The following is a 24,689-nucleotide window of genomic DNA, read 5'->3' on the forward strand; positions in this document are numbered from 1 at the left end:
GTGCATTCTATTCTGTGTATACAGACATTTATAAATGTTCCTGTACGTAAGCAACTGAATCTCTGTTAAGCCGCACATGAGTTCATCCTGATGCTTCCAACTCCAGTCCATTACCACATGGATCATTCTAGCCACCCCACTTGCTTATCTGTAACTTTTCATTCCAACAGTGACCCCCATCATCCATCCTCTGTTTACTTCATTGTTCAGTTCCAGCTACATGTGCAGTGGTTTTGGAACTGTTAACCCATACTCCTGTGGGACACCACTTTTTCAACTCCAGTGCGGTGCTTATGTGCAGTTCCTTTTGCATTTAGTCTTACAGACTCCCTTATTTCTAGGTCAGCACCTTATTCCCCCAGCCCCTACAGTGAGGTTGTTGCATACATTTGTAATATAGCTAGTTTCTTTGGTTGCATTCTGCATTCCATCCTGGGATCCGCTGACCTCCAAGATTAATTTTTTTAAATTTGCATACATTAAAGTTTACTCAGCCGGGCACCGTGGCTCACGCCTGTAATCCACTTTGGGAAGCCAAGGAAGGAGGATTGCATGAGCCCAGGAGTTGGACGCGGCAGTGAGCCACGATCACACCACCGCACTCCAGTCTGGGCAACAGAGCAAGACCCTGAATCAAAAAAAACACACAAAAAGTTGGCCAGGCGCAGTGGCTCACGCCTGTAATCCCAGCACTTTGGGAGGCCAAGGCAGGTGGACCACGAGTTCAGGAGTTCGAGACCAGTCTGGCCAACATGGTGAAACCCCATCTCTATTAAAAATACAAAAACTAGCTAGGCATGGTGGCGTGCACTTGTAGTTCCAGCTACTGGGGAGGCGGAGGCAGGAGAATCGCTTGAACCCGAGTGGCAGAAGTTGCAGTGAGCTGAGATTGTGCCACTGCACTCCTGCCTGGGCGACAGAGTGAGACTCTGTCTCAAAAAAACACACACACAAAAACAAGAAGTTTCCTTATACAGAAGAGTTTCATGCCCCTATGCCTCACCTATTCAGTCCTACTCCCTCTACCCCAGGCCCCAGTAATCAATGGTCTGTTCAACTTCTGTATAGTTTTCCCTTTTCTAGAATGTCATAGAATTGGAATCATACAGTATGTGACTTGTTCAGACTGACTTCTTTCATTTAGCAATACGCATTTAAGATTTATCGATGTCTTTTCATGGCTAGATAGGTGATTTCCTTTCATTGCCCAATAATATTCTATTGTATGGATATGTCAGTTTGTTTATCCATTCACCTTTTTTTTTTTTTTTTTTTTTTGAGACGGCATCTCACTTTGTCAGCAAGGCTGGAGTACAGTGGCGCAATCTCGGCTCACTGCAACCTCTGCCTCCTGGGTTCAAGGGATTCTCCTGCCTCAGCCTCCCCAGTAGCTGGGATTATAGGCACCCACCATCATGGCCGGCTAATTCTTGTATTGTTAGTAGAGAAGGGGTTTCACCATGTTGGTCAGGCTGGTCTCGAACTCCTGGCCTCAGGTGATCCACTTGCCTTGGCCTCCCAAAGTGCTGGGATTCCAGGCATGAGCTACCGCGCCCGACCCCATTCATCTATTAAAGGGCATCTCGGCCGGGCGCGGTGGCTCAAGCCTGTAATCCCAGCACTTTGGGAGGCCGAGACGGGCGGATCACAAGGTCAGGAGATCGAGACCATCCTGGCTAACACGGCGAAACCCCGTCTCTACTAAAAACACAAAAAATTAGCCAGGCGAGGTGGCGGCGCCTGTGGTCCCAGCTACTCGGGAGGCTGAGGCAGGAGAATGGCGGGAACCCGGGAGGCGGAGCTTGCAGTGAGCTGAGAGCTGAGATCTGGCCACTGCACTCCAGCCTGGGTGACAGAGCGAGACTCCGTCTCAAAAAAAAAAAAAAAAAAAAGGGCATCTCATTGCTTCTAGTTTTGGAGATTATAAAATTGCTATAAACATGCACATGTTTTTGTGTGGTCATACATTTTCAAATCAGTTGGGTCAACACCCAGGAACACAACTGCTGGATCATAGAGTAAGTCTATGTTTACTTTTGGAAGAAGCAACCAAACCATCTTCCGAAATGGCTGTACCATTCTGCATCCCTACCCACAGTAAATGCAAGTCTCTGCTGCTCCACACCCTTGCCAGCAACTGACATTGTCAGGTTTTAGATTGTAGCCATTCTAACAAGAATGTAGCGGTATCTCCTTGTTCATTCATTCTTTTTTTTTTTTTTTTTTTTTTTTTTTTTTTGAGACGGAGTCTCGCTGTGTCACCCAGACTGGAGTGTAATGGCACAATCTCGGCTCACTGCAACTTCCGCCTCCCAGGTTTAAGAGATTCTCCTGCATCAGCCTCCCCAGTAGCTGGGACTATGGGCGTGCGCCACCATGCCTGGCTAATTTCTTGTATTTTTAGCAGAGACAGGGTTTCACTGTGTTAGCCAGGATGGTCTTGATCTCCTGACCTCGTGATCCACCCACCTCGGCCTCCCAAAGTGCTGGGATTACAGGCATGAGCTACCGTGCTCGGCCCATCCATTGATTTTTCAACATTTTATTGCAAAACTTTTCAAACAGGCCTGGCATGGTGGCTCCACACCTGCAATCCCAGCACTTTGGGAGGCCAAGGCGGGTGGATCACTTGAGATCAGGAGTTCCAGACCAGCCTGGCCAACATGGTGAAAACCTGACTCTACTAAAAATACAAAAAAATTAGCCAGGCGTGGTGGTGCACACCTGTAATCCCAGCTACTCGGGGGGCTGAGGCAGGTGAATCGCTTGAACCCAGGTGGTTGAGGTTGTAGGGAGCCGAGATCTCGCCACTGCACTCCAGCCTGGGTGACAGAGCAAGACTCCGTCTCTAAATAAATAAATAAATTGGCTGGTCGCCATGGCTCACGCCTGTAATCCCAACACTTTGGAAGCCAAGGCAGGTGGATCACCTGAGGTCAGGAGTTCAAGACTATCCTGGCCAACATGGCGAACCCCATCTCTACTAAAAATACAAAAATTAGCCAGGTGTGGTGGCACACGCCTGTAGTCCCAGCTACTCCGGAGGCTGAAGCACAAGAATCGCTTGAACCCAAGGGGGCAGAGGTTGCAGTAAGCCGAGATCAAGGCACTACACTCTAGCCTGGGCGACACAACAAGTCTACCGTCTCAAAATAAAAAACTTTCAAACATACGAAAAAAGTTGAAAGGATTGTATAGAAATACAATGCTGGTCACTAAAATGAAGTTTTAATTCACTAGGCAAGCCAATGAGAGCCCATCTATGGGCTGAATTTAGCCCATAGATGGGTGGGCCCCACTTTGCAACTTCTGATTTGGAGGTTGCAATGGTTAAAGGCTGCAAAATCCAGGGGATGAGCTCTGGGTCTGAGGGCTGAGACCAGAGGGGAGCCCCTGAAGCGTTGTACCAAGGAACCTGTGCTACCTTCCCTCGAGTTAGACAGAGTCCTCTCTCTAAGATAGGCCACAGTTGTTACCACCCACCCCTCTCAGAGAACTCTGTGCCCCTCCTGCCATAGCCCACTGCTCCAAGGAGGAGGGACATCTGAACCTGCTGTAGGGCCAAGCCAGTGGTTCCCGCCTGTAATCCCAGCACTTTGGGAGGCTGAGGCAGGAGGATTCCTTGAGCCCAGGAGGTCAAGACTGCAGTGAGCCATGTTTGCACCACTGCACTCAAACCTGGGTGACAGGGTAAGACCCTGTCTCAAAAATAAATAAATAAATAAATAAATAAATTCAAGATTAAACTCCTCAGGCACCTCCCAAGCAAATCCCTTCCCCCAAACATAGGTGTTATGGACTAAATGTTTGTGTCTCCCCAAAATTCATATGCTGAAGCCTAACTCCTAGTGTGGCTGTGTTTGGAGATAGGCCTCTAAGGAAGTAATTCAGGTTAAATGAGGCCATAAGGGTAGGGCTCTGATTTGATAGGATTAGTGTCCTTTTTTTTCGTTTTTTCACTTTTCTTTTTTTGAGCTAGGGTCTTGCTCTGTTGCCCAGGCTGGAATACAGTTGCACAATCAAGGCTCACTGCAGCCTCAACCTCCTGGGCTCAAGCAATCCTCCCACCACAGCCTCCCAAGTAACTGGGACTACAGGCATCTGCCAGCACACCCAGCTAATTTTTGTATTTTTTGTAGAGACAGGGTCTCACTATGTTGCCCAGGCTGGTCTTGAAGCAATCCTCCCACCTCAGCTTCCCAGTGCGCTGGGATTACAGGAGTTAGCCACCAAGCCTGGCCCTTCTGTTTTTTAGATGTGGGATCTCACTATGTTGCCCAGGCTGGAGTCAAACTCCTAGGCTCAATCAAGTCTTCCATGTGAGTCTCCCAAGTAGCTGAGATTACAGTCTTGCACCTCCTGCCCAGCTTCCAGGATTGATGCACTTATAAGAAGAGATATTAGAAAGCTTGTTCTTTCTCTCTGCACCAAGGAGCACATATGAAGACAGAGCCAGAAGGTGGCTATTTACAAGCCAGGAAGAGAGCCCTCACCAGAAACCAACTGTGCTAGCATCCTGATCTCAAACTTGCAGCCTCCAGAACCATGAGAAAATAAATTTTAGTTGTTTAAGCCACCCAGTCTATGGCATTTTGTTTTGTTTGTGGAATTAGGCCAGTGGCTCTTGCCTGTAATCCCAGCGCTTTGAGAGGTTGAGGCAAGAGGATTGTTTGAGCCCAGGAGGTCAAGGCTGCAGTGACTAATATGATGGGCAGTGGAGAAAGTAGGAAGGTCTAAGGTGTGGAAATGTCAGAGGCGTTTGAACCAGAGCAACTCCATCTTGAATAGGAGCTGGGTAAAATGAGGCTGATACCTACTGGGCTGCAGATGGTTAAGGTATTCTAAGTCATAGGATGAGACAGGAGGTCAGCACAAGACACAGGTCATAAATACCGTGCTGATAAAATAGGTTGCAGTAAAGAGGCCAGCTAAAACCCACCAAAACCAAGATGGTGATGAGAGTGACCTCTGGTCGTCCTCGCTGCTACACTCCCATCTGTAAACTGATGCCATGGCAATGTCAGGAAGTTACCCTATATGATCTAAAAAGGGGAGGCATGAATAATCCATCCCTTGTTTAGCATATCATCAAGAAATAATCAGAAAAATGGGCAACCAGTAGCCCTTAGGGCTGCTCTGTCTATGGAGTAGCCATTCTTTTATTCCTTTACTTTCTTAATAAACTTGTTTTCACTTTACTCTGTGGACTCGCCCTGAATTATTTCTTTTTTTTTTTTTTTTTTTTTTGAGGCGGAGTCTCGCTCTGTCGCCCAGGCTGGAGCGCAGTGGCCAGATCTCAGCTCACTGCAAGCGCTCCGCCTCCCGGGTTCCCGCCATTCTCCTGCCTCAGCCTCCCGAGTAGCTGGGACTACAGGCGCCCGCCACCTCGCCCGGCTAGTTTTTTGTATTTTTTTAGTAGAGACGGGGTTTCACCGTGTTAGGATGGTCTCGATCTCCCGGCCTCTTGATCCGCCCGTCTCGGCCTCCCAAAGTGCTGGGATTACAGGCTTGAGCCACCGCGCCCAGCCCCTAAATTATTTCTTGTGCAAGATCCAAGAACCCTCTAGTGGGATATGGATCCAGACCCATTTCCTGTAACAGAGGGAGTTGGGGCTTGGTGGTTCCCAAAGAAGGTGTAACTTTCAGTGTCTCCTCTTCACCTACTATCCACAGCAGATTTCTCTGGCACGCACCCTCAGTGCCACCGGTAGGAGCAGAAGTCCTTGGGTGACCTAATCAACACCTTTTCAACAGTAGTTCAGTTTGAATATGTATTAGAAAACTATAAATAGTGAGCACACGATTAAATGGACATTATTCCTTTTCCTTTTCATTTAAGATTTTTAAAAGTGAATTAATTAAAAGGAAATGTTAAATAGATGGCAAAACTGATGTAGTTTTCCTAATGGCTGGAGTTAGGGAAGCACTGGACTCCGTGGTCAACTCAGCTTCCTTACATCCAGGTCACCTAAGGTGCCCTTCCTGCCCCTGCGGTTATGTCCACGGCTTCACCTCCACTTCCCAGTGAACTCTCCGGCAGAAAAAAAAGGAAAGAAAAAGGCTGGTTCTCAAGCACATGTTGTGCTCTCCCATTTCCTAAGATTTTGCACATGCCAGTCCTTCTACCTGGAGTGTCCCCTCGGTCTCTGCTTCCACCCTCACCTACTCGAATGCCGCCTGCTCTGGAGATATTTCTGTGATGCCACCCGGCAGGCCCTTCCTCTAAGTTCCAATGAACCCTGTCCCGTTCTCCCTTGTGGCCACTGACTTACTGCAATGTAAGGAAGATGTTGCTTCACTGTCTCAGAGAATAAGGCCTCCTTGAGTACAGAGGCCATGGCCTGTTCATTTCTTTAACCTCAGGGTTCAGTACAAAGCATGAGATGGAGGAGGGAGTCAGAACATGGTTTTTGTGTGGTTTCTTGGGTTTTGTTTTTGTTTTTGTTTGAGACGGAGACTTGCCCTGTCACCCAGGCTGGAGTGCAATGGCACGATCTCGGCTCATTGCAACTTCTGTTTGAACGATTCTCCTGCCTCAGCCTCCCGAATAGCTGGGATTACAGGTGCCCACCACCACGCCCAGATAATTTTTGCATTTTTAGTAGAGACAGGGGTTTCACCATGTTCGATCACGAGGTCGAACTCTTGACCTCGTGATCAGCCTGCCTCGGCCTCTCAAAGTGCTGGGATTACAGGCGTGAGCCACCGCGCCGGGCCAGAACATGTTTGTTGGATGGATGGATGAATGAATGAATGAATGAATGAATGAATGAATGAATGAATGACTGTCCTGGAGATTAAGATCTACAAAGCTGGGAGCATGAAGGTACACAAGGCCAGAGAAGTCTGAGTTTGGGGAAGGAGCCTGGGAGAAAGGGTTAGTGAGTGGAGGAGGGTCTGAGGTCTAAGTTTATGGCGAATGAGATTTGAGGGGAGGGGTCTGAGTGGTGGAGTGGAAAGGTATGGGGGCCCCGGAGTGGGACAGGAAGCTCTTTATGACTATTCATTTAATCCACACAACCCAATGAGATTGTCATTTTCCCCATTTTACGGATGGGGAAACTGAGGCATACTGAGGTGAGAAACTTGCCTGGGGGAAATCGCTAGTGGGGGTGGTACTGAGATTCGAACCCAGGCGGTTGGCTCCAGTCTGTGCTCTTGACCAATTTGGTCCGGTGCCCGGCACACAAGTAATCCCTGTTTGCCCTACGGCCATTATCACTAACTGAGGCAGCGGCGCGGGGCCTTGGGGGTGAGGGCAAAGGGGTCCTTGAGGTCGCCCTTGGACCTGAGGACAAGCCAAGCCTCAGGAAGAACGGTGCGCGGCGGCATAGATGAAGGGCCCGTTGCCATGGGAACAAACGCAGGCCTCGGGCGGGCGCATGCGCAGATCGGGGAGAGGGTGTTGAACCGGTGAAAAGTGACGTAAAAGCGCACGGGGTGGGGCGCGGGGCTCGGGACGTCAAAGCCCTGCGTCCTTCGGCCCCCGGAGCAGAGAAGCGCGCACGGCAGCGGTGACAGCGGCCACGGCAGCGGCGACAGCAACCCCTGCTGGGCCGAAACTGGGCAGAGCGGAGCAGACGTCTGAAGCAGCGCTAGTGAGGCGCGAGGGTGGCGCCCGCGCCCGGGAAGACCCCCTCGGCGCGAACCGGCGGCCCAGCCCCGGGTCCGGGTTCCCGAGGCCCCGCCTCTAGGGCCTGGGGACTAATCGGATTGAAAGCGCGCCGGCCCGGGCCGCGAACTCGCCAATTGCGGAGGGCGGTGGCCACCGCCCAATCCGGAGCAGACAGGTGCGAGGTCCGGAAGGCGGAGGCCAATCGGCGGCGGTTGCGACCTGCTGGGGCAGGTCTCGGCCAATAAGGAGGCTCGAGTGACATCTTCGCCCACCAATCGGGAGTGAGGGAGCATTCGTGCCCGCTCGCCCTTCCGGCCAGACCTCTATTTACCAGGGGCGTGCAGCCCGCTTGCCAATCAGAGCGCGGCTGAGCGGCCCGGCAGCCAACCCCCGAGGAGCGGCCGGCTGGCGTCCGCCGCGCCCAGGAGTTGGGGATGTCCTACAAACCCATCGCCCCTGCCCCCAGCAGCACCCCTGGCTCCAGCACCCCTGGGCCGGGCACCCCGGTCCCTACAGGTGAGGATCCAGCTCCACCCCTGCTCGCCTGCCGGGCGGTCGAGGTCTCGAAGAGAAGACGGCCTGAGTTCTGCAATACTGGGCTTGCCGCCTACCCTCGCTGAGCCTCAGTTTGCTGGCCTGTGAAGTGGGCGTGGTCACGTAAGGGCTTGTAGGTGGAGCGCAGTGGGAGGGATTTGTCCCTGAAGTTGATCAGCCTGGAATGAAGCATCCTTTGGAGGGAATCGGGCGAACCCGGTCCTGGGCTTGGAAAAGCTGGGAGGCGGCGTCCCTGCCCCGCGCTGACCTCTTACTCGCGCCTGTTGCTGCAGGAAGCGTCCCGTCGCCGTCGGGCTCAGTGCCAGGAGCCGCCGCTCCTTTTAGACCGCTGTTTAACGACTTTGGACCGCCTTCCATGGGCTACGTGCAGGTGAGTGGGGCCAAAGGCTTGCTTATGGATGGGGACTGGAGTCCCCCTCCCCGCCAGGTGCCTGAGCTCACTGCCCTGTTCTCTTTTGACATAGGCGATGAAGCCACCCGGCGCCCAGGGCTCCCAGAGCACCTACACGGACCTGCTGTCAGTCATAGAGGAGATGGGCAAAGAGATCCGGCCCACATATGCTGGCAGCAAGAGCGCCATGGAGCGCCTGAAGAGAGGTAAGTGAGGCCAGGCCGCCCTGCTTAGGAAACCGACACTGGACTATCTTCCATTAGGGAAAGAAAGACATCCGGAGGCCACCTGAGCCAAGCCTAGAGGAGGGCCAGTATTACTACCCAGAGAGGTGTTTTGAATCGAATTGAAATTGCGTCCATTTCCAGGGAAGAGCCTGGGAATTTGTACTTCTACAGGGCAACCTTGAGGATTAACCAAACCTCTAATCTCATCTAGCCGTCATTAGTTTGGAATTTCTCTTGCTGAAAGGGGAAAGGGAGTGGGGAGGCAGGGGTCCTCCTCTGGAGGGCAGTGGGTGGGGCTGTGGAGCGTTGCTGAGACCCCACCCCACCACCAGGTATCATCCATGCTCGGGCCCTAGTCAGAGAGTGCCTGGCAGAGACAGAGCGGAACGCCCGCACGTAACAGGAAGCGCCCCGGCCTCAGCGTCTGGACCTTTCCCGGCCACTGCAGAGCACCCGCTTCTCCCTGGCCTTCATCCCGAGTTGCACTAACCATCCTGGGCTTCCTGTCCTGTGTCCCTTGGTGGGTCCCCTCCAGGAACCAAGGAGCGGCTCTCCAGGTGGCAGCACTAAGGACATCCCCCCACAACAAGAGTTAGCAGCGAGGTCCCCATGAGTCCCACCCATGACCTGCCAACAGTGTTGCCCACCGGAACTTTCTGTGGTCCCCACCGCTCAGCCCTTCCCAGCCCTTCTCCCACTTTGTCCCGAGCGTCCTTCTCCCCCAGCAGGGGCTCAGGCCTGGCACCTCACTGCCTTGTGTCCTGAGCCATAGTGACTCTTTTATCTGTGTGTCTTTTGCTAAATATGCCCTTTTTATATTAATAAAAGATGATTTGGAGTTGTGCTCTCAGCTCTGAGCCTTTCTGGGTCTGGTTCTTCAGCTAAGCCTGGGTGGGCCAGGCAGAGAAAGGGGAAGAGGAGACTAGGAGTGGGGAGGGTGTGACTAAACAGGGTTTGACTTGCCTCTGTGGGCCATCAGCCTCAGGTGGGAACCGGGCCCTCTCCGCCCCAGCCGTGGCGCTGAGAGCCCTGGGCCTTCCTGTGGTGCCACCAGGGGGCAGCACAGGGCCTGGCTGCTTCCACAGCCCTTGGCGCTATGGGCAGCCTGGGCCTGGAGGGCGCTTCCTCTGGATTGGCGGTGATGCCTGGCAGCATGGAAATGCCAGTTCACGTAAGCCACTCCCTCAAACGCCCTAATGCCCTGACAACACCCCAGCCTCTGAATCAGCCCTGAAGGTCTCTGACTCCTCAGAGAGAACGGGCACTGCTGCTTCCAGCCCTTGGCCTCACAGTCAAGGGGAGGGGCTGGCCGGTTGCTGCTGTCACTACCCCAGCACCTTGTAGCAGGCTGGGTGGGATCCCATGAGCCCAGCCTTGCGGTGCCTCATGAGGCCTTTGCCCAGACTCCGGGTGGCTGGGTGACCAGACTTGTGGACCCGGAAGGCAGAGGTGGGGGAGGCTTTGTGGCCCCATGCAGGGACTAGCCCAGCCACTCAGAGTGACAACCCGCTTCTGCCTGGGCGTGTAGCTGGGTGACCATAGAGGCCTGGGGCCCTGGAGCCCAGCCCTAGGTGGAGGCACCTCAGAGCCGCCAGCTTCTGGCTAGACTGGTGGGGAGGCATTTCCTCTACCCTGGGTCCCAAATCTAAGGACTGGGTGAGAAGAGGAGAGTGGGCCTGGGACCTCCTTTATCAAACTCCACCTTGTCACTGTACACAGGAGGGCTGGGCTAGGGTGGAGATAGGAACTAAGAGTCTTTGGGGACCCCAGTCAGCACTGAGGGACTAAGAAGTGCCAGAATTTAGGCAATGGCCTCTTTCCCACTGCCCGGGGGAAGGAAGGCAGGGGCCTGCCTCCCCGCCTCCTCTGCTGCAGGCGGGGCTGCCCGGACCCCGCCGGGGTGGGGAGGGCCAGCCGGGCCCAGGAAAGGGGCGGGGCGGCCGCAGTGACGCGGCGGGCTGCGGGGAGGGACGGCAGGGGCGCCGGCGGGCGGATCGAGAGGAAGGTCGGGGCCATGGGCCGGCACTGCGCCTCGGGAGGGTCCGGCCACCGCTGGAACCCAAGGCCGGGGCTGGGGGCGCTCCGGGCTCCGACCCACGGGCCGGCCGGCCCTGCCCGGGCTGGGTGAGGGGCGCCCGCCTCAAGCTAGAGGTGAGCCGGGACGTCGGCAGGCGGGCCGAGAGCGCGGCAGGGGACCGGGACGCCGGCGAGCAGAGGGAAGTGGGGACAACGGGGCCTCTCGCTTGCTCGCGGGGTGCGAGTGGGGGATGGAGGGGTGCCTGCAGCGGAACCTCGGTGCCAGTCTGGGGCGCAGGTGGGCGGAGCGGGTCTCCAGGGCCAGGGCCCGTGGGATACCAAGTGGAGCCACTCTGGCCTCAGCCTGAGGAGGGCTCACCCCCCCAGAAGAGGACGGGGTGGCTGCCTAGGCGCGTGGAGAGCCAGCGAGGGCCGGGGGTCCAGGAAGGATGCTGGGAGGGGGAGGTCGAGGACCCGGCTGCCCTGCATGGTGAAGAAGGCAGATCTGGAGGGCGGAGGGGATTCCTAGTCCCCGAAGGTAGGTTCTGGTGCAGGGCATGGGGAACCCTGGCAGAGATGCTGGGCGCACGGGGCCACTCGGCGCAGAGACACTCGGGGAACAAAGCTCTAGGTGGACGTCTGAGAGTGGGGGACCTGGGACCCCGCTGACTCCGGGAAAGGGATGCAGGGGGCGGGTCCCCAAGGGGCCGGTCGCGGAAGGCGGGCCCGGAAGGAGGGGCCCCGGGGCTTCGGAGGGCGCGCCCCCGAGAGATGCCGTTTCCCGGGGTTAGGACGCGGTCGCAGCGGGAGAGGCAAGGTGGCCCTCCCGCCCGCCGGCCGGAGCCTGGCGCTCCGGGGGGCCCGCGTCAGCACGCGGTTGCCATGGCGACGGGCGGGCGGGGGGCGGGGGCTGCGCGGAAAAGAGGTCAGCGCTCAGCCTAGCTGCTGTTCCGGGCCCCGGCAGCGCGGGCGGCGGCGCTGGGCTCGCCTCTGCTTCCCCCGCGGTGGGCCCGGGCATGGGGTCCCGTGGCCTGAGCACCTCGGCCGGCGCGCAGGGCTCGGGGCCGCGCGCAGCCTCCCCGCACTGACTGCCGCGCCGTGCCCTGCGCCAGGAGGAGCGGAGGCCGCGCGCGGCCCGCCAGGCGCCTTCAGGATGCTCATCAAGGAATACCACATTCTGCTGCCCATGAGCCTGGACGAGTACCAGGTGGCCCAGCTCTACATGATCCAGGTGAGGGCGGCAAGGAGAGGGCACCCGGGCAAGGGGTGGAGCCCCGCCAACCCCGCCAGCCCTGCCACGGGGCTGGGACCGGCTGGGAGCCCGGAGGAGGCAAGAGAGGCCCCCTTCGGATGTGGGGATGGGGAAGGGCTGTGGGGAGAGGGGCAGGAGAGCCGAGTGGTGCTTCTCACCCGCTAAGTGCCCAGCCCTTCTCTGATCTCCTGTAATCCTCCTCAGGATCTGTAATCCCATCGGGGAAGGAAAAAGCGCCCAGGAGGCGGCAAGAATGAGGAGGGGGGCCTCCGCGGCCGAGGAGGGCGGGAGGGGGTCTGGAGAGGTGCAGAGTCTTGGCTACCCCTGGAGCTCAGGGAGATGGGGTGAGGACCAGGCGCCAAACCTGGAGCAGGGACAGGGCAGCATGGATCGGAGGGCGAGGGGGCTCTCGGGTAGGGCAGTGAGAAGAGTTGGCCAGGGCAGGCCCTCAGCAGTGGCCGGGTTGGTGCAGGGCCCCGGGGAGTCTGCTCCAGATCTCTCCCCAGCACAGCAGGACCAGAGTCTCATAAAGCAAGAGGGCCTGGACCCTGCCTCGGGGTTGAAAGGGCCATCTGAGCCCCAGAGCGATAGAAGGCAGGATCTGGGGGCTCTCAAGCTGTGAGGGGTGTGGCAGGAGCTGGGATTGGGAGGTGGCCTGGGCCTCCCAGAGAGGGAGGGGGCCAGGGTCCCCTTTTCCTCTCTTTGTCCCTTCTTCCTTGCCAGCCACCCTGGCCTCCTTGCCACCCGCCAGCACATCCAGTACGCTCCCACCTCGGGGCTGCACTGGCTTCCCCCTGCCTTGAGCACCTCCTCCCACCTCACCTCCTTAAAGTCATGTTCAAGCCATGGTCACTTTATGTTCTTAGCAAGGCCTTCCCTGACTATCAGATCAAAACTGCTGCCCCCAACCCTGATCACCTGTACCCTACTGTAGGCTTTCTTTTCCCATAACACTTAGTGCCTTCTAACACACCATATAATTTGCTTTTTCCTTTTGTCTGTCTTCTTCCACTAGAATGTAAGCTCCATGAGGACAGGTGTCTTTGTTCTATTCATCAATATATCTCAATTGATAGAATCCCAAACACTGCCTGGGGTGGAGCAGACACTCAATGAATACTTGAATGACTGAATTGAGTGCTGGGTTGCAGACCCCATGCAGGGCTGGGCTGCATCTGATTCCGATCCCAGGGAGCTTCGGTGGGGCAGTGTCTGGTTTCAGGGAGTTGAAAAGACTGGGACCAGGGCCCCAGAACTGCGCAGAACACCAGCCTAAGCTGGGGATCCCAGATGCTAAGCTGGGGCTGAGCTCCCTATTCTGCTCTCCCTTGGGCCACAGAAAAAGAGCCGGGAGGAGTCTAGTGGTGAGGGCAGCGGCGTGGAGATCCTGGCCAACCGGCCCTACACAGATGGGCCCGGGGGCAGCGGGCAGTACACACACAAGGTGTACCACGTGGGCTCCCACATCCCAGGCTGGTTCCGGGCACTGCTGCCCAAGGCTGCCCTGCAGGTAGAAGAGGAATCCTGGAATGCCTACCCCTACACCCGAACCCGGTGAGTGGGTGAAGTGGGCATGGTCCAGGGCCAGGAGGGAAGCAGCCCTGGTGGGTACGGCAGTGAGCCTCACCCATGCCTTCTGCCCAGGTACACCTGCCCTTTCGTGGAGAAATTCTCCATTGAAATTGAGACCTATTACTTGCCTGATGGGGGGCAGCAGCCAAACGTCTTCAACCTGAGTGGGGCCGAGAGGAGACAGCGCATCCTGGGTGAGGCCTGGAGCTATGGAGGGACCCTGGCGCCCCTCTCAGTCTCCTGGCTGCCTCAGTGGGCAGCCTCTGAGAAGTCCCAGCCCTCTCCAAGCCTCATGTCCTATCTGCAAAAGGACAGGAACTGTCACCCAGTCCCAAGAGGGTGCCAGGAGCGGGGGCTCAAAGGGGCTGGCACTGCTCAATGCTTGCTGAACTCCCTCAGACACCATTGACATCGTGCGGGATGCAGTGGCCCCAGGCGAGTACAAAGCAGAAGAGGACCCCCGGCTGTACCGCTCGGTCAAGACGGGCCGAGGGCCACTGGCTGATGACTGGGCACGGACGGCGGCGCAAACGGGGCCCCTTATGTGTGCCTATAAGCTGTGCAAGGTTGAGTTCCGCTACTGGGGCATGCAAGCCAAGATTGAGCAGTTCATCCACGATGTAGGTGAGCACCCAGCCGCGGGAGGTCCTGCTTACCCAGCATGCCCATGTTTAGGGCCAGGGATGCTCCCATCCACTGGGGACACAGAAGCAGAAAGCCATCATTTCCAGTTGAGGCGGGGAGCACTAGGGCAGAGGTGGCCGCACAGCCTAGCCAGGCATCCACAGAGCAGGAAGCTGGTAATATGAGCTACAAGGTCCATGCTGACCCTGACTTTCAGAAATGCTGCTGCTTCCATTAAGATTCTAAGATTCTCCATCATCCTATGAGCTGGGTGAGACTTAGAGATGCTCAGGAAGGTCACCTGCTCTAACTGGCAGCATGCTAAGGAGTGCAGGCTGAGGCTGTGACTCTGATGTCATTCTCTCTGGGATTCCCCCCCTCCACTCCCAGTTTCTAGTGTTCCAGCCTTTGGCCCTAGTGTTCAGGAGCCCCAGTTCCACACCTCCCCTCAACCTGACTCCACCACGCCTGCAGCTCAGCCCTGCCTCAGTGCCCAGGTCATCTGCACACAGAGGGATGATCCCTAGTTGGGGAGACCAGCGGCCTGGCTTCTGTCCCACTACTGACCCATGGTTCCTCCAGCAAGGCGCTGGCCATCTCTGCACTTTAAATGTCTCTTCAGTAAATTAGGAGGAGGTTGAGTCAGATATGAAGAGCTAATACTGACAGTGAGAGCAACACACAGACCCTTTGCCAATTACTTTCTGTGCAAGATCTCCCTTAACACCCACAACACCCCACCAGGTAATGACGATGATTATTCCCATTTTACAGGTGAGGAAATTCAGCTTATAGAATAATGAGGACTCCGTATCTTGCATTTGGAAAAATACCAAAAAGCACAAATAAGAAAATTAAAATCACCCACATATAGCCACTACTAAGATTCTGATATATCTCCTCACAGAAGTTTATAATTATCATTCAGCCATCATTACCTTATTTCCTAGATATTTAAGAGTTTCTAACTTTATTCTTCTGCTTAAGATAAAAATATCCCGGAATGGGTATCATCTTTCGCCGCAACTGTCATTGAGTGCCAACACTTCCATTAACTATTAACACCTTCATTAACCATCAACAATTTCATTAACTGTTAAACACTTAATTAACTGTTAATTCCTCAGAAGTCAGCAGGAAGCCAGCCAAAAGCAAGAACAAGCATCGGTCCCTGCTTCCGGAGTGATGGGGCGGGGACGGTGCTGAGAGTTAGGGTGTGCAGAGAGACAGGAAGGGCAGTGGGCGGAGGGGAGTCAGGCAGGAAGACAAAGGCCCCACTTTCCACTCCCATTCCTGGACTGCACTGGCCCTGCCCTACTTTGTGGCTCTGGGTGGGTGGTGTCCCCAGGGGAGCCATTACCCAACCTCAAGGCTGGGCATGTGGCGGCAGTGCCAGGGAAGCAGTGGGAGGGGACAGTTCCGATGCCTAGGCACCTGCAGGTCTACGTCGGGTGATGCTGCGGGCCCACCGCCAGGCCTGGTGCTGGCAGGACGAGTGGACAGAACTGAGCATGGCTGACATTCGGGCACTGGAAGAGGAGACTGCTCGCATGCTGGCCCAGCGCATGGCCAAGTGCAACACAGGCAGTGAGGGGTCTGAGGCCCAGCCCCCCGGGAAACCAAGCACCGAGGCCCGGTCTGGGGCTAGCAACACTGGCACCCCCGATGGGCCTGAGGCCCCTGCTGGCCCAGATGCCTCCCCCGATGCCAGCTTTGGGAAGCAGTGGTCCTCATCCTCCCGTTCCTCCTACTCATCCCAACATGGAGGTGAGGCTGGGACACAGGGATGGGAGGAGCAACCCTCCCCGCTGGGCTCCCAGGCTGAGGCTGAGCCGGCCCGGCAGGGGCTGTGTCTCCCCAGAGCTTGTCCGAGTGGCGCATGCAGAACATTGCCCGAGACTCCGAGAACAGCTCCGAGGAAGAGTTCTTTGATGCCCACGGTCAGCACCGAGGCCCTTTTTGGGAGTGGGGATGTCCCCAAGCAGCTCCTCCCACCCCATGACACAGCCCCCTGTCCCCTCAGAAGGCTTCTCGGACAGTGAGGAGGTCTTCCCCAAGGAGATGACCAAGTGGAACTCCAATGACTTCATCGACGCCTTTGCTTCCCCAATGGAGGCAGAGGGAACGCCAGGTAAAGATCCCACCTAGGACACCGGCCCCCAGCGCCCATGTACAGCAGGTCATAAGTTTAATGGCATCTTAAGATGAGAGGCAATCTGAAGAGGTGCTCATTAAATACACAGATGAATAATGAAGGATGGATGGATGGATAAGTGGATAAATGGATGAATGGGTGGTTGGGTGAGTGGGTGGGTGGATGGATGGGTGGGCGGGTGGATGGATGGATGGATGGGCGGGTGGGTAGGTGGGTGGATGGATGGATGGATGGATAAATGGATGGATGGGTGGGTGGGTGGATGGATGGGTGGGTGGATGGATGGATGGTTGAATGGATGGATGGATAGATGGATGGATGGATGGATGGGTGGGTGGGTGGGTGGGTGGATGGATGGATGGATGATTAGAATGTAGTCACGATTCAGACACAACACAAAGAATGAAGGAATTAATTTGGATTCCCTGAATGCTTCACATGAGAGGTGATGTCTATGCTGGCTTTGGAAGACTTGGGCCAGCACTGTCCAGCAGAACTTCTAGGTCCATGCTGCCCAAGGTGATAGCCACTAGCCACACTGGCTCCCAGGCACTGAAAATGGGGCTAGTGTGACCGAGGAACTGAAGATTTTATGCATTATATTTTAATTCATTTAAATTTAAATACCCACTTGTGGCTAATGGCTACCACATTGGACAGGGCAGGGTTAGAGAAGTTTGCCAGGCAAACAGGCATTGTGTAGAGAGGCAGCCCTGACTGCAATAAGACCAGTAGGAGCAAAGGCCTGGAAATGCAAACTGACCTGGGAAAGTTGGTGGGAGGAGAAGTTTGGAGGAAGATAGGGACTGGCAGATGCCAGAACTGGGTGCCTGAAGTGCCAGATGAGGGGATCCCAGTGGTCTTCTCTATCCCTCTCACTGGCTTCCTTGCCCTACAGAGCCTGGAGCCGAGGCAGCTAAAGGCATTGAGGATGGGGCCCAAGCACCCAGGGACTCAGAGGCGAGTATGGTCAGCCACCCCATATCAAAGCTCCCTCTACTCACTGGCCTGGCCACTGCTGTGACACCCATTGCACCCCATTGTGCCCCCCAGGGCCCGGATGGTGCCGGGGACCTGGGGACTGAGACATGCGCAGTCCACGCCCTCTTCCTCATCCTGCACAGCGGCAACATCCTGGACTCAGGCCCTGGAGACGCCAACTCCAAGCAAGCAGATGTGCAGACACTGAGCTCTGCCTTCGAGGCCGTCACCCGCATCCACTTCCCTGAGGCCTTGGGCCATGTGGCGCTGCGACTGGTGCCCTGTCCACCCATCTGTGCCGCCGCCTACGCCCTTGTCTCCAAGTACTAGCCACGGGTGGAAGGGCAGGGAACTCCTAGGATCAGGGAGGCCTTGGGGCAGGGGGAGGGGGAAAGGGGTCAGGAAGCCAGACACCTGGGTCAGTCACTGGCATGGCTGGACCTGTTCTGGAGAATAGCTCCATTTCAGTTGCCTCTTGGGGCTAACACTGCCCACAAAGGACCCACAGAGCCAGGGCTTGCCAGCAGGCCCAGGGGACTTGGATGGCAGGAGTGGGTCTGGAAGCCCTTCACCCACCCACCACATTTCCTCCTCCTGCAGCCTGAGCCCCTACAGCCACGATGGTGACAGCCTGTCTCGCTCCCAAGACCACATTCCACTGGCTGCCCTGCCACTGCTGGCCACCTCATCTTCCCGCTACCAGGGCGCCGTGGCCACTGTCATTGCCCGCACCAACCAGGCCTACTCAGCCTTCCTGCGCTCACCTGAGGGCGCTGGCTTCTGTGGGCAGGTCAGCGGTTAGGGACAGTCCATCTGCTGCCCTCCACTGCAGCCCCCATTGTGGCCTGGCCTGGGTGAGGACAAGGCCTCTCCTGATGGTGCCCCTGCTCCCACACAGGTCGTGCTGATTGGAGACGGTGTTGGTGGCATCCTGGGCTTTGATGCACTCTGCCACAGTGCTAACGCAGGCACCGGGAGTCGGGGCAGCAGCCGCCGTGGGAGCATGGTCAGTATAGCCAAACCCAGCCTCCTCAGGAGCGGGAAGGCCCTCTCCGTCTCTAGGTCTCTGCCCCCTGGAATGCGACCCCTCTGCCAGCAGGCAGGCCCCCTGCTGCCCCACCAGTTCATGTCTTCTCTGGAATTCTGCTCTGCCTAACCCCCAAGCCTCACTCCTCACTTCTAAGTAAGTGGAATTTGAATGGTCCCCAGGACTGAAGATGTTTCTGTCCCCTGCTCCATCCAGAACAATGAGCTGCTCTCTCCGGAGGTTGGCCCAGTGCGGGACCCCCTGGCAGATGGTGTGGAAGGCCTGGGTCGGGCCAGCCCAGAACCCTCAGCCTTGCCTGCCCAGCGCATCCCCAGTGACATGGCCAGTCCTGAGCCCGAGGGCTCTCAGAACAGGTGACGTCCCTGCCCCATCACCCCTACCCTGGGTGCATGATGGACTACAGAGGCAGCAACACTGAGCATCCCTCCTCCCCCACAGCCTTCAGGCAGCCCCTGCAACCACCTCCACCGGGGAGCCCCGGCGGGCAAGCACAGCCTCCTGCCCACCCGCTGCCACTTCCGAGGCGCCTGACGGCCCCAGCAGCACTGCCCGCCTTGACTTCAAGATTTCTGGCTTCTTCCTCTTCGGCTCCCCACTGGGCCTGGTGCTGGCTCTGCGCAAAACCGTGATGCCCGCCCTGGAGGGTGAGTCCTAGGGGCTGTGGGGGCACCTCTAGTCTCTGTCTGCCCCTTCTTTCCCCACCTCCTCTGGCCTTCCCTCTCGCCCGAGGCACGGGCAACTTCCCCACTGTAGTCATTCAAAGGCCTGGCTACAGAAGGGGAACCTGGGGCCCAGAAAGAAGGGACTCGCCAAGGGTGAGTCTCCCAAAGCCACTGGGAGGGGCTTCACACCTGTGGGATGTTCTGCACTAGAAGGGGTCCAGCGGGCACCATGGCAGCAAATCGAAGCCTCTGCCCTCTTCTCAGCATTTTTTTTTTTTTTGAGATGGAGTCTCGCTCTGTCACCCAGGCTGGAGTGCCAGTGGCCTGATCTTGCTCGCTGCAACCTCCCGGGTTCAAGTGATTCTCCTGCCTCAGCATCCCAAGCAGCTGGGATTACAGGCACCCGCCACCATGCCCAACTAATCTTTGTATTTTTTTTTAGTAGAGATGGGGTTTTGCCATGTTGGCCAGGCTGGTCTCAAACTCCTGACCTCAGGTAATCACCCACCTCTGCCTCCCACAGTGCTGGGATTCCAGGCGTGAGCCACTGAGTCCAGCTAATTTTTGTATTTTTAGTGGAGATGGGGGTTTCACCATGTTGGCCAGGCTGGTCTCAAACTCCTGACCTCAACTGATCCATCGGCTTCTGCCTCCCACAGTACTAGAATTCCAGGCATGAGCCAAGGCGCCCGGCTCCTGTCTCACTTTAAGCAGGGCCCTACTGACTTCCCAGGGAGTGCAGTTTGGGAAGTGCTGGCTCAGGGTCACACGGGACATCAGGGTGCTGCTCCCACACCCCCTACTTCCCAGAGTGCCCAGCTGACACTCCCACCCCACAATCTTTCTCTATCTTCTGGGTACCCAGTGGCCCAGATGCGCCCAGCCTGTGAGCAGATCTATAACCTCTTCCATGCGGCTGACCCCTGCGCCTCACGCCTCGAGCCCCTGCTGGCCCCAAAGTTCCAGGCCATCGCCCCACTGACTGTGCCCCGCTACCAGAAGTTCCCCCTGGGAGACGGCTCATCCCTGCTGCTGGGTACGCCCCCAGACAAGATAAAGGGGAGAAGGAGGAGGGCACCCACAGGAAGGGAGGAGGTAGCAGAAGGCATGAGGAGGCTCCCACACAATGGGAAACCTCTCAGGCCACCACTCCCAGGACCAGGAGCTCCTTCCCCCTGGGATGGTCTGGATCCCCAGGACCCTCTGACCTCCTGGGCCCAGAAGTTGGGTGGGGGAGGTTAGCCAAGCTAGAGAGGGTGCCCCCTGGCAGCATGATTCTGGTGCACTGCCGTACGAGCAGCCAGCGTGTGTGCACTGCTGCATCTGTGGTGGGTGTGCTGCAGGCATGTATTGGGGGGTGTGCTGCAGGCATGTATTGGGGGTTGTGCCCAGGTATGTATGGGTCAAGCAGGCCTGTGCTGGGCACAGGTGTGCAGTGGTTGGGGCAGTGGCAAGAGGCATTCTGGCAGAAGTGCAGCTGACCACTGGGCTAGCTGAGAGGAGAGAATGCCACAGTGCAGCCTCAGCCAGGACCTGACCAGAGGGGCCGCAGGGAAGATGGCAGAGGTGCGGGAAGCCCTGGGTGAGAAGATGGGAGAGCCACCGGGCAGGCCCCTGCTGAGCTTGCCCTCCCTCCCCCAGCCGACACTCTGCAGACGCACTCCAGTCTCTTTCTGGAGGAACTGGAGATGTTGGTGCCCTCGACACCCACTTCTACTAGCGGTGCCTTCTGGAAGGGCAGTGAGTTGGCCACTGAGCCCCCAGCCCAGCCAGCCGCCCCCAGCACCACCAGTGAGGTGGTTAAGAGTAAGTCAGCCAACCTAGGCAGTCCAGCCTGGGGGTCGGGGAGGCCTGTATTCCATCTCCAAAGCCCAGCTGAGAAACCCTTTCCCCCAGCACCCAGCCTGAACTGGGCAAAGAGCAGGCTGGGTGGAAAGGAGGGAGGGAAGAGCACCCAGCGCCCAGGCAGATGGGTGTGGGGCAGGAGGCCATCCTGACTCGCTGCCATGGCCGTGCAGTCCTGGAGCGCTGGTGGGGGACCAAGCGGATCGACTACTCGCTGTACTGCCCCGAGGCGCTCACCGCCTTTCCCACCGTCACGCTGCCCCACCTCTTCCACGCCAGCTACTGGGAGTCCGCCGACGTGGTGGCGTTCATCCTGCGCCAGGTGGGCCTGGGAATTTGGAATGGGAGATGAGAATGGGACGGGGATGGGCTGCTGTGGGGCGGGGGAGGGGCAGCTCTCCCGCCCCTAAGAGAGAGAGGCCTTGCCCCCTGTCCCGCGCAGGTGATCGAGAAGGAGCGGCCACAGCTGGCGGAATGCGAGGAGCCGTCCATCTACAGCCCGGCCTTCCCCAGGGAGAAGTGGCAGCGAAAACGCACGCAGGTCAAGATCCGGGTAGGTGCCCTGCCCCTTGCCCCCACGCCCCCTCACCAGAGAGGCCCTGTCCCTCCCCCCAGCACCCCGCCTCCTGGGGCCCTAGCCAACCCAACTCTCTCCCAGTCCTACCCCTCCCCTGGGGTCCTGGCCCTACCTCATTGCCCCAGCCCGGCCCCTGCGAACAGCTGGTCTCCCCGCCCCCTCCCCCGCTCTGAGGCTAGTTCGGGTCTAGGGTCTGGATCTGCGCTGGTAGGCACCTGCCTCATCCACTGCATCCCGTCCTGTCACAGCACTACCCCTGGAGCCGGGGCCCACACCCAGGCTCTCAGGCCGGGGTCCACAAAAGTGCGCCCCCTGGACTTGGCCTTTTCCCTCAAAGCCCTGCCGCCTCCCGCCCCGACCCCGGTGTTTGCGCGTAGATCCTCACCCGCTTCCTCTCCCCAAGCATCCCCATCCTTTTCTGGCCGCGGACTCACGCCCTCTCCTCCCTCCAGAATGTCACTTCCAACCACCGGGCGAGCGACACGGTAGTGTGCGAGGGCCGCCCCCAGGTGCTGAGCGGGCGCTTCATGTATGGGCCCCTGGACGTCGTCACGCTCACCGGAGAGAAGGTCAGGACCCAGAAGCCCTGTCGCCTGGTCCCACGGCCCCAACTCCTGTCCTCGGAACAGCTCCTGATCCTTGGTGGTTGTGCCCCTAGACCCACCCATCCCCGACGACAGCCCAGCCTCTGCCCTCCTCCACGCAGGGCCCCCATGGACCTCCCGCCCCTTCTCCCCTCCAGGTGGATGTCTACATCATGACGCAGCCGCTGTCGGGCAAGTGGATCCACTTTGGCACCGAGGTCACCAACAGCTCAGGCCGCCTCACCTTCGCAGTTCCCCCAGAGCGCGCCCTGGGCATCGGGGTCTACCCCGTGCGCATGGTGGTCAGGTGAGCGCAGCTGGCCGGGCCTCTGCGGGAGGGCTCCGCCAGGCCTCGCCCGGCGCCACTCACGCCCCGCCCCATGGGCCGCAGGGGCGACCACACCTACGCCGAATGCTGCCTGACTGTGGTGGCCCGCGGCACGGAGGCCGTGGTCTTCAGCATCGACGGCTCCTTCACCGCCAGCGTCTCCATCATGGGCAGCGACCCCAAGGTGCGCGCTGGCGCCGTGGATGTGGTCAGGTAGGAGCCGCCACCGCCACCACCACTCATCTCACCGGGGTGACCCGCACCCCACCCCTGGCCAGCGGAGCTGACCGCTGCCCCTGCCCCACAGGCACTGGCAGGACTCCGGCTACCTGATCGTGTATGTCACAGGCCGGCCGGATATGCAGAAGCACCGCGTGGTGGCCTGGCTGTCGCAGCACAACTTCCCCCATGGCGTCGTCTCCTTCTGCGATGGCCTCACCCACGACCCGCTGCGCCAGAAGGCAGTGTTTCTGCAGAGCCTGGTGCAGGAGGTGCGGCGGCTGCGGAGGCTCCGGGTCCTGACCCCGCCCCTGCTTCCCCTGACCCTCCACCCCCGGATCAGCGGAGGCCCATCTGTTCCCAACCCGATCGGCCCGGGCCCTGCCTGACTGCAGTGGCCCCTATGGTCATGCCCCCGCAGTTTGAGAGGCCCCGTGTACTTAGGGGCAACTAGGGAAATGCAGCTGGTCCCGCCCCGTCCCCGTGGGACTACAACCTGTCCTCGCCTCAGTCTGCCTGGACCCACCCCCAGAACAATCTGGGGAAGTCCAACAGACCCCGCCCCCAGCTGCACGGCTCCGCCCCGGGGCGACTGATTGGCATCTCCCGCCACAGGTAGAACTGAACATCGTGGCCGGTTATGGGTCTCCCAAAGATGTGGCTGTATACGCAGCGCTGGGCCTGTCCCCAAGCCAGACCTACATCGTGGGCCGTGCCGTGCGGAAGCTACAGGCGCAGTGCCAGGTGAGGGCCAAGTGAAGGCCAGGAACAGGACCCCCCCAGGGAGCAGGGGCCTGAGTCCCAGGCCTTAGGGACCACCGACTCTGGGGAAGCTGTGAGGCGGCCTAACCGGCCTCCAGGGAACCTGGGATCCTCTGAGGACAAGGGCCATGAGCAGCTTGAGCTGCCAGCTGCCAGGCAAGCCAGAGGGGACGACCCACACTGGAATGTGCTCAAGACCCTGGGCGCTGGTTCCACTCAGCCGTGGGTTTCCACTCTGACATTTCTGAGCCTCGGTTTCCCGTCTGTAAATGTAAATGATCATGGCACTGCCTGTGCCGGCTTATGAAGATCACATCATTTACTGCACATCAGCAGGCACAGGGCTGGGCACAAAGCAAGCGCTGGCTAAACATTGGCTGCTGTTATGTTTCCTCTAAGACCTCATTTTCCAGATGAGGAGACTGAGGCCCAGAGAAGGGCAGAGCTAGGAGCACAGCTGAGGTGCCCTGGCTCCCAGCCTGGGGTCCTATCTATTGAGAAGGCTTCAGCTTAGGCTGTGCCAAGCCTGCCACCAGTCCCCCAGCCTGCCTCAGGTGCCTGTGGAGGGCAGCATGTGGGCCCTTGGCCAGCACCCCCTCATCGCTGCCCACCTCTGCCCACAGTTCCTGTCAGATGGCTACGTGGCCCATCTGGGCCAGCTGGAAGCGGGCTCGCACTCGCATGCCTCCTCGGGACCCCCAAGGGCTGCCTTGGGCAAAAGCAGCTATGGTGTGGCTGCCCCTGTGGACTTCCTGCGCAAACAGAGCCAACTGCTTCGCTCCAGAGGTCCAAGCCAGGTGGATCGTGAGGGCCCAGGAACACCACCCACCACCCTGGCACGGGGCAAGGCGCGGAGCATCAGCCTGAAGCTGGACAGCGAGGAGTGAGGCCCACACCACACCTGGACCTGGGTTATTTATTGACACAGCCGAGGGGCCAGAGGGGCTGCATGTGGGAGGCTGGGGACCCAGACTTGGGGCCCCAGCGCTGACCCCCCCAGCCCCACACCCTACATCTCCGTGTGCCCCTCGGTGTTACTTCCCTTTCATATGAGGGGACCCAGCGCCAGAGGGAGGGAGGAGGGCGTGGGCGTGGGCGCAGAGGCTTTTCCAGTGTGTATAAATCCATGAAAATAAACGCCACCTGCACCCAACCCACTCGCCCCGTGCCTGGCATCACAGGGCGGCCAGCCCAGTTCCCACCCACTCACCCCGTGCCTGGCATCACAGGGCAGCCAGCCCAGTTTCCAGTTCAACAGGGGACACTGATGTGCACA

At 58.1% G+C, this 24,689-nt stretch overlaps 2 protein-coding genes across 11 annotated transcripts; both read left to right on the forward strand.

The window, feature by feature from the left end:
- The first annotated feature begins 7,493 nt into the window (after positions 1 to 7,493).
- CDK2AP2 (cyclin dependent kinase 2 associated protein 2) lies at positions 7,494 to 9,638 on the forward strand. 4 transcript variants are annotated; one of them, XM_065529354.1, is made up of 4 exons: positions 7,494 to 8,282; positions 8,443 to 8,540; positions 8,635 to 8,767; positions 9,121 to 9,638. In XM_065529354.1, the coding sequence occupies exons 2-4, from the start codon at positions 8,526 to 8,528 to the stop codon at positions 9,186 to 9,188; spliced, it is 216 nt and encodes a 71-aa protein (XP_065385426.1). In that variant the 5' UTR covers positions 7,494 to 8,282; positions 8,443 to 8,525; the 3' UTR covers positions 9,189 to 9,638. The 4 variants fall into 4 exon arrangements, with proteins under 4 accessions (XP_065385426.1, XP_005577117.1, XP_005577115.1 ...); XM_005577060.4 differs by having other exon boundaries at positions 7,494 to 8,272; XM_005577058.3 differs by having other exon boundaries at positions 7,494 to 8,131.
- Positions 9,639 to 10,763: 1,125 nt separating this feature from the next.
- PITPNM1 (phosphatidylinositol transfer protein membrane associated 1) lies at positions 10,764 to 24,566 on the forward strand. Of its 7 annotated transcripts, none has more exons than XM_005577061.4 (24): positions 10,764 to 10,939; positions 11,917 to 12,035; positions 13,396 to 13,610; positions 13,701 to 13,822; positions 14,028 to 14,252; positions 15,693 to 16,019; positions 16,097 to 16,192; positions 16,276 to 16,383; positions 17,306 to 17,367; positions 17,461 to 17,711; positions 17,989 to 18,178; positions 18,287 to 18,394; positions 18,632 to 18,789; positions 18,875 to 19,080; positions 19,964 to 20,134; positions 20,740 to 20,904; positions 21,117 to 21,265; positions 21,386 to 21,496; positions 21,973 to 22,089; positions 22,263 to 22,411; positions 22,496 to 22,645; positions 22,740 to 22,923; positions 23,267 to 23,395; positions 24,037 to 24,566. In XM_005577061.4, the coding sequence occupies exons 2-24, from the start codon at positions 11,958 to 11,960 to the stop codon at positions 24,298 to 24,300; spliced, it is 3,735 nt and encodes a 1,244-aa protein (XP_005577118.2). In that variant the 5' UTR covers positions 10,764 to 10,939; positions 11,917 to 11,957; the 3' UTR covers positions 24,301 to 24,566. The 7 variants fall into 7 exon arrangements, with proteins under 7 accessions (XP_005577118.2, XP_045228168.2, XP_045228167.2 ...); XM_045372233.3 differs by having other exon boundaries at positions 22,781 to 22,923; XM_045372232.3 differs by having other exon boundaries at positions 16,279 to 16,383.
- The last annotated feature ends 123 nt before the right edge of the window (positions 24,567 to 24,689 follow it).

This window comes from Macaca fascicularis, chromosome 14, assembly GCF_037993035.2.
Source record: "Macaca fascicularis isolate 582-1 chromosome 14, T2T-MFA8v1.1".
Classification (NCBI taxonomy): Eukaryota; Metazoa; Chordata; class Mammalia; order Primates; family Cercopithecidae; genus Macaca; species Macaca fascicularis.